The 13,916-nt window shown below is 36.6% G+C and overlaps 1 protein-coding gene and 1 pseudogene across 6 annotated transcripts in view; both read right to left on the reverse strand.

Moving 5' to 3' along the window:
- Positions 1–341: 341 nt before the first annotated feature.
- Positions 342–13,916, reverse strand: part of NOX4 (NADPH oxidase 4) — a 176,169-nt gene continuing 162,594 nt past the window's right edge. For all 6 annotated transcript variants that reach the window (XM_037042932.1, XM_037042930.1, XM_037042927.1 and 3 more), the window contains exons 16-18: positions 13,553–13,621; positions 12,078–12,178; positions 342–3,059 (exon numbers count right to left, since the gene is read on the reverse strand). In XM_037042932.1, the coding sequence (XP_036898827.1) occupies positions 2,939–3,059; positions 12,078–12,178; positions 13,553–13,621 (291 nt within the window). In that variant the 3' untranslated portion in view covers positions 342–2,938. The remainder of the gene's footprint in view (positions 3,060–12,077; positions 12,179–13,552; positions 13,622–13,916) is intronic.
- LOC118984768 (glutaredoxin-3-like) lies at positions 6,098–7,068 on the reverse strand (annotated as a pseudogene).

The raw sequence follows: 13,916 nt of genomic DNA on the forward strand, positions 1-13,916 counted from the left end.
TGATGACAATGGCTAGCCTTTGCCTCTAGCAAGCCTCTTTAACAATGCCTTATAGTTTAAATCAAGTCCCTGCTGGGACAGCTGCAAGTAAACACTAATGGGGGGGTATAAATAGCATGGATATATGGAGTAGAACAATTCAAATGATGCTTTCATATTTCTTTTATTTCTTTATTTTAAGAGCCTATGCTATCAAAATAACCCAACTGGAATTTAAAGTCACAGAATGAAAACCCATCATGTCATTTTTAAACCAAAAGAAAAACCTCACAAAAACTAAGGCCCAAATTTATGTGTGTGTGGGGTATGTGTGTGTGTGTATGAAACTTTTTTAAAAAGTCATTACTGCTATGTAAAATCACAGACTTGTTTTTCATAAAGCAAGAGACCCAAAAAGATTAAAAACTGTTGAAAGAGTCTATCAGATTCTTTGGGGGGATACAAAGAGAATTTTCTTTTCTTTGTCCACTCAGTTAATTTCTCAGTATAATCTATACAAATTGATAGTTTATTCCAAAAATAGAAGAAAAGAAAGGTAGAGTTTAAAAGTACTTATAATGATGATAATTTTGTTCAGAGGTCTTTAAAACAGGGGCCCAAATTTCAATTTTGAGATTGTTTGTGGGACCCCCAAGATTGTCTGTATATTTTGTATATATGCCATACATTTTTTAAAATCATGTCCTCAAAAAGATACATTTCCTAAAGATGACTAATTGAGCACTGATCTGGTCCACATGAGAAATCCCAGAGTGAGGAGCAATTTGCCACAGTCACATCCTTAACCACTGACACTGACCACCACGGAACACAACCCCCCAGGGCTGTTCACAGCAGTACACACTCAAATCAATGATGTTCCTGCAACTTGCATTATCCAGTGAAGAATTCTGCCTGCTTTATTTTTTGTGAAGGGAAAGTAAACTTACAGAGATTTAGAGGACAGCATTTTAATTCTAACATTTATTGCCACTAAAATTAGTGTTTTAAGATCTGGGTGACAAGAATTAGCTGGAGAGACAGGATCTCTCAAAACAAAACAAAGCTCCCATGTACATGCACGATGAAGCCCTATCTACAGAAGCACAAATTACTTGTGTTGACACAATGTTTGAATACCAGCTGGAATTTAAGATGGGCAAGTCTCATCTAGAGACTCTGATGAGCAAAGTCTGCTCATCTAGAATGGCAGGCCTAGTTACTTGGAAAGATTACTCTTCTTCTGAGAACTCTTCCACTTGGTTTACTGAAATTAGCTGTACTGATAGAATCATTTAAATAAATTATGATCAAAAGAGTCAGTATTGCACATCAAGCCTTTACTAAGTTTCTTTTTAGTAGTTCTTCCTGTTACATGCTTATATGAAAATGATTTTGAATTTAGAAAGTGTTACCCAAGATGGGCTGTTTATTAAATACGTCTTCAGAGCTAAATCTTCAGGAACATTGCACATTTCCCATGTCTTTTTCTGATTAGCCTTCCTCAGAAGGGAGAAGAAAGAATTCCAAAGAGAGAAATAAATATCTGTAAGTAATTCAATGCTGGATGCTTTAATAAGCTTGATTGCCATTGGTAAATCCCTGCAAAAGACGATAGTAGCATCTAATAGGGTATCATGCAAATTTAAACAAAGGCAATGCCAATCATGCTGCTGAGTTCAGCAATGTGCTGTATTTGATAGCCACTGGTAGACGTCTACAAAACAAAATCACTAAGCTTTAAAAAATGCCTTAATTCTTAAGATAATAAGGTGAATTAACTTTTTTCTGTGAGCCAAGACTATAGTGGCCAGGGAACAACTGATAGGTTAACACAGAGCTATGCCAACAATGATTTGAAACTTAGTAATTCTCTATTAAGAACCCAAACACAAGGTAGTGCAGCAATAATATGTTTGATTCTGAACGTAGAAATGAACAGCTAATGAAGTACTTCATCTTGTGTAGAAAGTGAAATACAGATTTTCTGTTAGACATGTGAGTATACTTTCAATGTCTCCATCATCTTCTGTCTGAGTGACCACAGACAGACACTGAGCTTTGGTCTCAAAGTGCAAATTAAACCAAGTACCTTAAGAAGCTAAAAACTAAGACAAAGTACGCTGGATAAAAAAGTAAATAAAAATAATAGAGATCACAATGCTGAAGAGGGAAAAATGTATTAGTCTATATATCCCTTTATAATTTATAGTAATGATATTTCTTCATTACTATGCAACAGTAATTGATTAAATAAATTGAGGGTGAAAATGACTGATTAAATCATTGTGCTTATGCACGCCAAGGGAGGAAAGCCTTCCCTAGACAGAGGGGGAAAAAAGAGAGAAATATATAAAAATAGATACTATATCAACGACTGTAAAAGATTCATTCAACATGAAGTCTACAGACATCAAATAGAGGTATTAGTATCAGTAGTGAGCAAGATTAGATAGTGACACAAATACCCGTATCAATACAGAGTCCTGTGCTGTATCTTCAAACATCTAATGTATCTGCCTGGAGCCTTTAAAAATCAACTCTGTTTATACTTATGTAGAAAACGTAACCTCAGTTTCAATGAATTTTTAATTTTGTTCCATCTTGCATGTGTTCAACCAAAAACAATTTAAAGAGGACCAGGGCTATCAGCCTCACAGTGAGCAAGTGCAGCGCCTCACTGGGGAGTTCCTGAATCTGCCACAAAAATCAACTGTGCACATCTAATGGTTTTAATTCTAGTGCTGAAAAGTGAATAATCACATCAAAGGGCCTCTTTGGTTTCCAGATTAAACATGTAACGTGACCTGTCATCTGGCCACTTCTCTGCATTTCTACTTTAAATAATCATAAATAAGGAAGCCTTGCGACTCTTTGGAATGACACGGCTGTTTGAACTTCAAAGTCTTAGAAATTGCACTCATTCCTTCTTTGGAGTCCTGGTTTATGGAGAAAATTCTCAGCTGAAAGATTCTTTATTGTATTCAAATCTTGTCCCATATGAGTTGCTTTGGTTACTCAGTTTATGAAGAGTCTTAGAAATTGATCTGGGTCCACAGCAAAACACACCAACGGTTTTCCTGGGAAGGACAGGAAGAAAATGGAAAATCAGGCGGAAAATTTGGCAGAACATGACAAGAAGGATGCTTTATGAGCATGTGTAAGGTACTTAAGAAAGTTACTTTCTTGCTATTTAAATAATTTAAAATAATTTTGCCCTATTGAAAATAATTGTTCAATTCTTTCCAAATGTAAATGATCAGCCAGAAGATATTTTATTCACCTCTTCCTTTTCATACTAGAATTCAGGATCATTCAAAGAATGTAACTATAAACACAGAGTTGCTTATTACCAGACAGAGAGAGAACAGTCTGCCTTAGCCTTTTCCTTACGTCACATTAGTGACACCAGAGACTAAACCCAGAGCAGCAGCTGACAGACGACTGTCCACACTGGATCACGTCAATATTCTCCTATTGCTGTTTTATAAACAATTTCCCCTTGAAGAGACCATGAATTTGCAGGAGTCATGATGAACATAAGAAGATAAAGAGAAGCTATTACCAACTTGAAAGCATAATTTTAAGTCACTAATTTACATCCATATTGAAATAAAAAGCTTCTTAATCTGGATACATGTTCTTTTCCATTTGTATACGGCAATAATTGTAACAAATGCCAAGCAGGTTTTATTATTTGCTAACATAAAATTTTAGTAGATAAATGATACATATAGACTAAATAAATAGATTAAATAAATCCCAGGAGATGACAAATATTTTATAATAATCTTCCTCCAAGTTGGTTGATTTGTTGGACTTCTTCCTAGGATATCAAAATGATTAACAATTCATATATCTTAGACAAATTACAGTTATGTCCCCACTGTCTGAAAATAATTGGTGCTGGAAAAAAGATAGTGAATCCATTTAAATTTATAACAAATACTGAAAAATGGATTATTAAAACACTTCATCTTGAAAAATAAATCAAAGGACTATGAAAATAAAACTTTCCTTGGCAGTTATGATTGAGTAATGAGGACTAGGTTTACCCTCTGGCATTAAAAAACTAGAAAAAATATATAAAACAAGTATTTTCAGACACTGGACTATAAGCAGAAGAGAACAGTGATCCCTAAGAAAGAGGAAAAACAAGGTGAGTTGGCAACTGTCTCTGCTTATTGCCTGGAGACGAGCTACTGGCTGCCACACTGATTAGTGGTCTCACTGAGTTGAGGAGACAAAGAATAAAATGTGTGGGGGCCAAAGCAGCTAGAATTTGCAGAGAAAAATACAGTAGGGGAGAGAGAGCTATAGAAAGAAGCTCTGAAGAGCTGGAGAGGAATGACCTTAAGTCACTGTACTGATTTGCTCATGTGAGAAAAAAAGTCACATGAATCTCAGTGAGGAACTACCAGGGAGCAATAAGTCAAACAAAGTGCAGAGTTTACACAAGGTTGTGAATAATTCATATTCCCACAAGCCAGAATAATACGGTTTATATATAATCCACGGGCAATGGGTAGTGTTCCAGAAAAGTACCACCTTATTTGCGAAAGGTACAGTGGATATTGGTATAATTAGCCTGACACTGAAGGCTGCTTTAGACCTGTACTAACAAAGCTTAAAAGCAGGCCTTGAAAAAAATCAAACTAAATCCAAGTAACAAAACATGCCAGAAACAAATCTAACAATATTGAAAAGAATAAATCAAAATTTGGCATTTTACATTTAAACTTCATAATGTACAGCATTCAATAAAAAAATACGGGGAATGTACAAAGCAAGAAACTATGAACTATAACTAGGAGTGTTGTGGGTATCCACACCCCACACCCTGCAATTCACAGGTGGAATCTCTAACTCCCAGTACCTCAGAATGTAGCTGTATCTGGAGATAGGACCTTTATCCATGTGATTAAGTTAAAACAAGGCTGTCCAAGCTGACTAGTGTCTTTGTAAGAAGAGGAAGTATGGATACAGACATGAGAGGCACACATGCACAGAAAAAAGACCTATAAAGAGGCAATAAGAAGGTGGTCACCTGAAAGCTGAGGAGCGAGGTCTCGGGGGAAATCAACCCTGCCAGCATCTTGATCTTAGACTCCCAGCCTCCAGAACATGAAAAAACACATTTTTACTATTGAATCCACTCGGCCTGTAGGATACTGTTATAGAAGTCCTAGCAAGCTAATAAAAGGAGAAAGATCGGTCAATAGAAAAAAGCCCAAAATGACAGAAATGAAAGAATTATCAGACATGGTCACTGAAACACTGCAAAACATGCTTCATATGTTCCAAGATGAGCATCCACATGATGAAAAGAGAAAAATTTTTAAAGGTTTATATAGAAATTGTGATTAAATGCAATATTTAAAATGAGAAATATACTGTGAGTTAACGAGATTAGGTACTGAAGAAAAAACGTAAGTAAATGAATATGAAGACAGCACTAGAACCTATCAAAATGGGAGTACACAGAAAAAATTTAAAAACAACAAAATAAAAAAATAAAGCCCCAGTGACCTAGGGGACAATATCAACTGGTCTAAAATATATGTAATGGTATTCCCAACAATGACAGATGACAGAAGGGAAAAAAAAACATTTAGGAAATAATTGATAAAATTTCCCCCTAAATGTAATGAAAATAAACACATGCATCCACGGACCCACTGAACTTCAAGGACAACACACACACACACACAAAAACCCCTATAAGGCAACTAATAGTAAGACTCTCAAAGCCAGTGACAAACAGAAAGACATAAAAGCAGCCAGAGGGGAAAAAGACACGTTACAAAAAATTGGAAGATGAAAGATGGATGTGTCACAACTATGCCACTCAGAAGGTAATGAAGCAGTGTCTTCCAAGTGCTGAAAAACAAAAGGAATTATCACCTATTCTATGCCAAGCAGTCTTTTAAAAAATTGAATTTGGAGATGTTTGCATTCTATTTTTGGTGGACAAAACATAGCATACATTTATTTAGCACAGCCTTGTGGAGTACAAAGGGTGAGGCTGTGGAAGAAGCCTTTTCTCCTCCGGATCCACATCTGAGGATCGACTCATCAGCTCTAATGTCTTTATCTCCGTATTAGTTGGGTACCACGTTTAACATTTATTAATTTTCTCCTTCAGTGGAGGCAGCAATTCTCCACATTCTTTCTGTTCCTTATGAATGCCCAGCCCTTCAAGAAGCTCCCCTATCCTGTACAGCTGAAGGTAACTTGGCCTGGCCATTGGGGTATATTTTCAATCCTTGTGGAACTTCTTCATCCACCAATTTATCCAATGTCTCATCTTCCACACCAGTACTATTCAGTATTTCCAGAATTTATTTGCCGAATCCATATTTAGCTTCCTTTTTGTTTCCTTTCAAAAAGGGCATTACAGGAGCTTTATCTCTCAGTACTTTGAAACTTTCCTCTAATTTGGGAACTTGGTGGCAAACTGCACCTACTGCTCCAGAGACTCCCAGATCCTTCACTACATTGAGTGACGTCCTATGAGCTGTCAGAAACAGAGCTGTGGATAGGTGGGCCATCGTGATAGGTTTTGAGGCCCTGACAAAGTTCTTCACCAGAGGAGATATTAAAACTGCTAAACTGAAAATTCTGTTTGTAAAAACTTTCTAACACTTGCTTGCTGAAACCACAGCGAGGCTTCTGTGGAGTGCCTTTCCTGAGTAAACAATGTGTAGGGGCAATGTGAGTGAATTTTATTCAGCAAAGGTTGAGGTCTTCTTTGGGGTGCTCATTACCACTGCATGGGAAAGAGCCCACAGATGCTGAAATATTTTGGTCAACTCTGGGGCATGTGCACATGTAAATTGTCATTTTTTGAGAATTCTTGAAAAACAGAAAGGCGGGAACAGAACTAATTTCATATTTTTCATATATTTTGGAAAGACCTTTAGCTTCCGACTTCACAAATTAAACTTGGAGTGTTCTTTAGCTGACTGTGCCATCATGCCATTCATTGGATCACACTGTGGTGCCAGAAAATGGACCACGAGTGGGCACTTGGCTCTGAGGCACAGCAGTTCCTCCAAGTGCTGGGGCTGAGCTGACCTCCACCATCGCCACTGCCACCGTCCCCCGCCCCCCACAGCCCAGATAGCTCTATATAGCCAAGCAAAATCTACATCAAAATAGAAATAACTTTCCAAAGTAAAGATGGAATACAAACTTTTTGAACAAAAGGTGAAAAAATTCATTGCCAGCAAACCCACACTATAAAATATATTAAAGGAAGTTTTTCAGGAAGGAGAAGGAAATAAGAGGGAAATTTGAATATACCCTAAAAGAATAAAAAGTATCAAAATAGTGAATCTGTAAATAAATAGTGATGTATATTTTGTCTAATTTTATCTCTTAAAAATAATTTATGCTTAAAGCAAAAGGAATAACAACATATCAGGAGGCGTATAGTATATTGGGAAGTAAGATGAGTAAGAACAAAAGCCGACGAAATGCAGGGATACTGAAAGTACATGAAGTGGTACCTTCCAGTGCTGATATTTCATTGTGGTTCTGATTAGCATTTCTCTGATTAGTAATGTTGAGCACATTTTCATGGAACTGTTGGCATGTTTATATGGGAAAATACATTTGCAAATAATACCTTGGACAAGGGTTTGATCTACAAAATATAAAAATAACTCACACAACTTCAATCTAGGACAACGAACAATCCAATTAAAAAATGGGCAATAGACCTCAACAGACATTTCTCCAAGGACATACAGATGGCCCATAGACATATGAAAAGATGCTCAACATCACTAGCCATCAGAGATACCCAAATTAAAACCATAATGAGATATTACCTCATACCTGTCAGAATAGCCATCATTAATAAATCAACAAACAACAAGTGCTGGAATGGTTGTGGAGAAAAGAGAACTTGAGAGCACTGTTGGTGGACATGCAGACTGGTGCAGCCACTGTGGAACGCAGTAGGGAATTTCCTCAAAAAGCTAAACATGGAACTGCCTTCTGACACAGTATTCCACTGCTGGGAATATACCCTAAGAACCCTGAAACACCGGTCCGAAAGAACCTATGCACCCCAATGTTCATAGCAGTGCAATTTACAGTAGCCAAGTGCTGGAAACAGCCTAAGTGCCCATCAGGAAATGAATGGCTCAAAAACCGGGGTACCTTTACACAATGGAATACTACGCAGCAGAAAGAAAGAAGGAATTCCTACCTTTCCTGACAGCATAGGTGGAACTGGAAACTATTATGCTAAGTGAAATAAGCCAATTGGTAAAAGACAAATACTATATGAGCTCATTTAGAAGAGGAATCTAATGAACAAAATAAAGTAACAAACAAAATAGAACCACAGGCATAGAAACATAGAAGAGATTGACAGTGACCAGAGAGGAGTGGGGAGGGGGATAATGGTGGAAAGTAGGGGAAGGGACTAGTCAAAGAACATGTAGGAGTATGACCCATGCACATGGACAAGAGTGTGGGAATTAACTAACTAAAAATATGAAATTAACTGTAGGAGCAGGAGTAGGATGGGCGGTAAAGGGCAAAGAGGAAAAATTGGGACAACTGTAACAGAATAACAGTAAAAAAAATTAAAAAATTAAAAATAAAGCAATTTAATTTATGTCTTCTCTATTTCTATCTCCATATATTCTTTATTAATAGTTCATTTTTATTGTATCTTTCCATTGCCCTTTAACCCCCCTATACCCTCTTCTACCTACTCTCCTCCCCCATCAATCATCACATTGTGTATTTATATATAAGAGGTTAACCAAAATAATACATCTGAAATGAACCCTTCTATTTAAATGGCACCTGTTTCTAGTTAATGAAGTCATAAAATGAAACTAGATCACCTTCTTACACCACACACAAGAATAAATTCAAAATGGATTAAAGACAAACATTAGACCCTAAACCAGAAAAATTCTAGAAGAAAACAAAGCTGCAAATCTTGGACATTTCTCATAGCACTATTTAATAGGATATATCTCTCCAGGCAAGGGAAACAAGAGAAAAAGTAAACAAGTGGGACTACATCAAACTAAAAAGTTTCTGCACAACAAAGGAAAACATCAACAAAATGAAAAGACAACCCACAGAATGGGAAAACGTATTTGCTGATACATCTGGTAAGGAGTTCATATCCATGATTTATAAAGAACTTACAAAACTCAACACCAAAAAAGAAAAAGAAAACACAACCCAGTTTAAAAAGTAGGCAAAGGACTTGAACATATACTTCTCCAAAGAGGACATACAGATGGCCAACGGACATATGAAAAGATGCTCCACATCACTAGTCATCAGAGAGATGCAAAGTAAAACCATAATGAGATATCATCTTGTATCTGTCAGAATGGGTATCATCAATAAATCAACAAACAACAGATGCTGGAGAAAGGGGACCCCTTTAGCACTGTTGGTGGGGATGCAGACTGGGGAAGCCACTCTGGAAAGCAGTATGGAAATACTTGAAAAGTTGAAAAAGAATCTGCCTTTCAACCCAGCAATCCCACTTCTGGGAATATACCTGAGGGAACTCAAAGCACTAACTGAAAAGAATCTGTGTGCCCCCATGTTCACTGCAGTGTTATATACAATCAGTAAGATTTGGAAGCAGCCAAAGTGTCCATCAACAGATGAGTGATATAACTATGGGATATTTACACAGTGAAATACTACTCAGCTGTAAAAAAATTTTGCAACAGTATGGATGAACCTGGAGAACATTATGCTAAGTGTAATAAAGCAGTCAGAGAAAGACAAATACTATATGCTTTCACTCATATGTGGAGTCTAATGAATAAACTGAACTAACAAGCAAAATAGAGACAGGCCCATAGAGAGAGAGCAGGATGACCGCTAAGGGGAGGGGGAATTTAGGGAGTGGAGGGATTGAGCAAAAAGGAAAAAGGATGTATGAACCTGGACACCAGTGTGGTGATTCTTGGGTGGTGGGGGGTGTAACGGGGGTAAATAGTAATGAAAAAATTAAACATTCAGAAATAAAACAAAACAAAAAAAATGTCGATCCATTCTTTTCCAAACTATGCTACATAAAAATCCTTTTAAAATAATGCATTTCAGGTGACAGACCAGAGCAAATACAGAAATGAAAGGGTTGTACACAATGTGAACAGTAGGTGGTGCACATTTGCTCATCTTAAACCAGCTTGCTGTTTCAGGAAAATGAAAAACCCAATAAACAGACAAAATCCTTCTCAATCAGGAGCAGTATTACAAATGAGAACTCTTAATAAGTAACTAAACAGACCAATAAATCCAGTCTAATTTCCTATAAATGATCTTCTACTGTTTTGAGGCTTGATTTCACCATGAAGAGAGAGAGAGAGGAGAGAGAGAGGAAAGGAAGAAGAAACCAAAACTTTCAAAGTTTTCAGCAGTATACTACAAAAACGAATAAGAGAATGCTTGTCAGAGGTCAGTTAAATGTCTCTAACAAGGAATGAATTGTCTGTGGTGCATAGTAAGGCCCAGGTGAGTATGACAAGATGCTCACACAGAAGATGGATGATATTGGGGAAAGATGGGAAAGAAGATATCCAAACTGGGTTGACTTTTTTCGTTCCACAGACCCACTTTCACTGGGGGCCTGCATGTTACAAAGGACCTCTACTTTCTAAATAGTGCTTCCCTCTTCAATCCCAAACTACGTTCTCAAGGGAAGGGAATACCGCGATAGTTTCACACGTGGTTGAAATCTGAATTACATGAGTACATATTCCTGCTTAAATTTTGTTTCTGGGGCTCCACACCATGCTTCCCCAAACAAAACCTCTGAAGGTGGAGCCGAGGGCCGTGAAGAATCAGTGATTCTTTCAAGACATCTTGATCCATGAATTCATGAATGGAGATTAAAAAAAATCACTTCATCTCAGAAGCTGTCTCATTCATTTACAATCAGATGGCATCTTTATATTTATCAAATATAGTTTTTAAATTATGAATCAATCAAGTATATACTAATAATTATAATGATAACTCAAGCCAGAAGAAAAATTAATAGTAGCACTTTAGGGTCACAGGAAATTTTAAAAATTAAATCATCAATTTATGTACATTCTTATTGGAAAAATGTTTAGGTCAGAAACAAAAATACAGCTAGTTCAAATATAAAAATATATTGAACTTTGATGAAATTTTGCAGATTAATCAGGATAGAAATGAAAGTTCAAGTAGAACAAAATAATTGTATATAATTCCAACTGCTAATGAAAGCTTGTTTGTGTATTTATAACATATGGGGTTGACACCAAGAAACTGATGTTCAGATTCCAGTAGATATGTTTAAAATAATTACATTAATTTTAAAATGCCAACATCTGCCACTATTTAACCTCATGATGAACCAATTTCAGGGCCAACTTTAAACTGTGAGAGGGGGTATATGGTTTTCAAAATGCTTTTACATCTTTGGAGACTATTGCCTTGCACCATAGTAAGTTTACAGAAGGCAAATGGGTTGTCTGTTTTATGCCCTGAAGCGGATGCTTTCTCTCAGTAGTCGTCTCTTCAGATGGTAGATACATAAACCATAATGTTAAATTACTTTAGAATCACTGCTTTCAAGAAAAAAAGTTTAAAAATATTCCTGACTAGAGAAGACAAATAACTCCAAGCTTCAAAAATTGTAGTCATTCTGGTGCACCAGAAAAAAAGTACAAAAACCAATTTTTAAGTGCATGTAATGTTAAAATTATTTGTAGAGCTCCCCTGTTTGCCAGTGGGATTTTGAAAACTTTTCTAGTGATCACCTGATACCATGATGTGGGGATGAACAGCACTCACTTTTAATGGGCCTATGCAAACTTAAAAGTAGGTAGAAGAGTCTCATTCATAGATAATTTATACACTATTGCTAAGCCAAATTTTAATAACTTGGCATTGCACACCAGTAGTCTCTGACTCACTTCCTCCTTTAATAGTGATAACTGACTGTTCAAGTAGCTTTCTAATTTGTAAACCCATTACTAAGTTATCTTTAAAAACTTCACATAATAACTTGGTCATATTTCCACTTGGTCATTCACCACATGTCAACTTTTCTGAAGAATGGTACTTACCCTCTGTTAAATTTTGCTATTTCATCAAACAGAAGCTTCCACCGAGGACGCCCAATATAAAGTCTTGAATTCAGTGCTTGATATTTTTCTCCAATTATTTTCTGCCACAAAGAAAGCATTGTATTTTACATGACATGGAGCTGGCAAATTCCCCATTTCTCTAACGTAATTTTTGCTGGTGCTGTGGCTTCCTACCAAATTGCCGTGATATAAAGAACATAAGTATCAAATGGCAACCTATTAAGTATAGTCAGAACATCATTTCCTCCCTCTTCTCCTTTGAAATCAATTCTCTTCTTAAATGCCATTATTACAAATGGCTGATTTGCCTCATTTTTAAACAACTGTAATGTTGAGGAATGCAGTCTAATTACCTACTTTCAAAAAGGCCTTGGTACATATACTTCGCTGCATTGTTTTTGCATTGCAAATACAGTTGTCATATTTGACACATTATATGGATAAGTTACTGCAAATTGTAATCATAAATTTGGGGAAATGACCTCAGACAAGAACACCTAAGACAGAAGAGCTCCAGAAATTGGCTCTATAAACAAATAACTCTAAAGAACTGTTGTTTGTGAGGAACAGAATATGAGACCTGGAGATGGAGTGAAGTGAGAAAAGAGAAAGTGTCTGAGTTTCGGGCAGACACGCTGAGAACCAAATGCAATCAATCTGTGCCCTGAACCTTAATTACAGCAATACCACCAGGAACAATGACACTGACTTGCTTCATTAGAGTAGTAAAATAAAATATATTTACATCCCAAGCAGGGAAGAATTCTGACTAGGAAAAATAGGGTTAGATTAGTTTTAAAGTAACTGACAGGCACTCATATTTTGTGTTCCAAGTTATTACAGAAAATGATAGAAAATACTAAAATAAAACTTGTGAAGACATTCATGCCCAGCTTCATACACTTATGCAGCTCTTCACTGCTGTCTAAAATATCAGTTTCTTCATCTATAATTTGGGAATAGGAATATCCTCTACCTCTTGAATCTGTTGGAATTACATGCTTATGTATATGACTGCTTAGTGCAGTGCCTAGCACAGTGAATTCCTAATGCACGATAGCTATTACTGTTTTTTTGTTTTCATTGGAGATAAATAGGGTTTACTGTGGGTGACCTTAATTTTTCTTTCATATAAAACATCCTCTCATTGTTCATAGTCAAACGACTGTTCACTTAATGGTCTGATCTCTGTAGGTAAAGAACTTGAGACAACAGTGAAGAGGACAGAGAAGAGCTTGAAAGTCTGCTCCAGCTGCCTGTGAGGAGGACAAAAAAAGGGATAATATGGTCAACTTCAAGGACAAGCCCTGAGTTTTCTGGACACGTTCCAAGAAACCTTGCTGTGGGAAACCTCTTCAAACCACCTGCAGAGATTTTCTTACAGCGCGGCCCTCACAGTAAATTACCTATTACCCAGAGGCTTGTCTAATTTACAGTAACATCCAGCCACATACCTGTATTCCATCTGTTTGACTGAGGTACAGCTGGATGTTGACATAGTCTGGTCTGTTCTCCTGCCAAAGCTGAGAGGACATAAATGTAAACAGACATTACAGTTATTTCTGTATACTTGGACTTCCTCCTATTCTAATACACGTGATTCTAGAATTTGTTAAGATGTATGTGGCCTAACCGCAGTCAATATCTACAAGCAAATACGTATTTTATATGTGTATATATGTATGTATGTATGTATGTATAGTGGGAAAGTAATGCGTTTTAAAAAAATTATATATTAGGATTTAAGTAGATGTTTTAGGAATGCAAAAGAAGTCGTTTTGCAGACAGGGAGTGATCAGTGATTCATCGCCCTCTGGA

Source organism: Sturnira hondurensis, unplaced genomic scaffold (assembly GCF_014824575.4).
Source record: "Sturnira hondurensis isolate 20B ecotype Veracruz unplaced genomic scaffold, ASM1482457v3 Scaffold0003801, whole genome shotgun sequence".
Taxonomy (NCBI): domain Eukaryota; kingdom Metazoa; phylum Chordata; class Mammalia; order Chiroptera; family Phyllostomidae; genus Sturnira; species Sturnira hondurensis.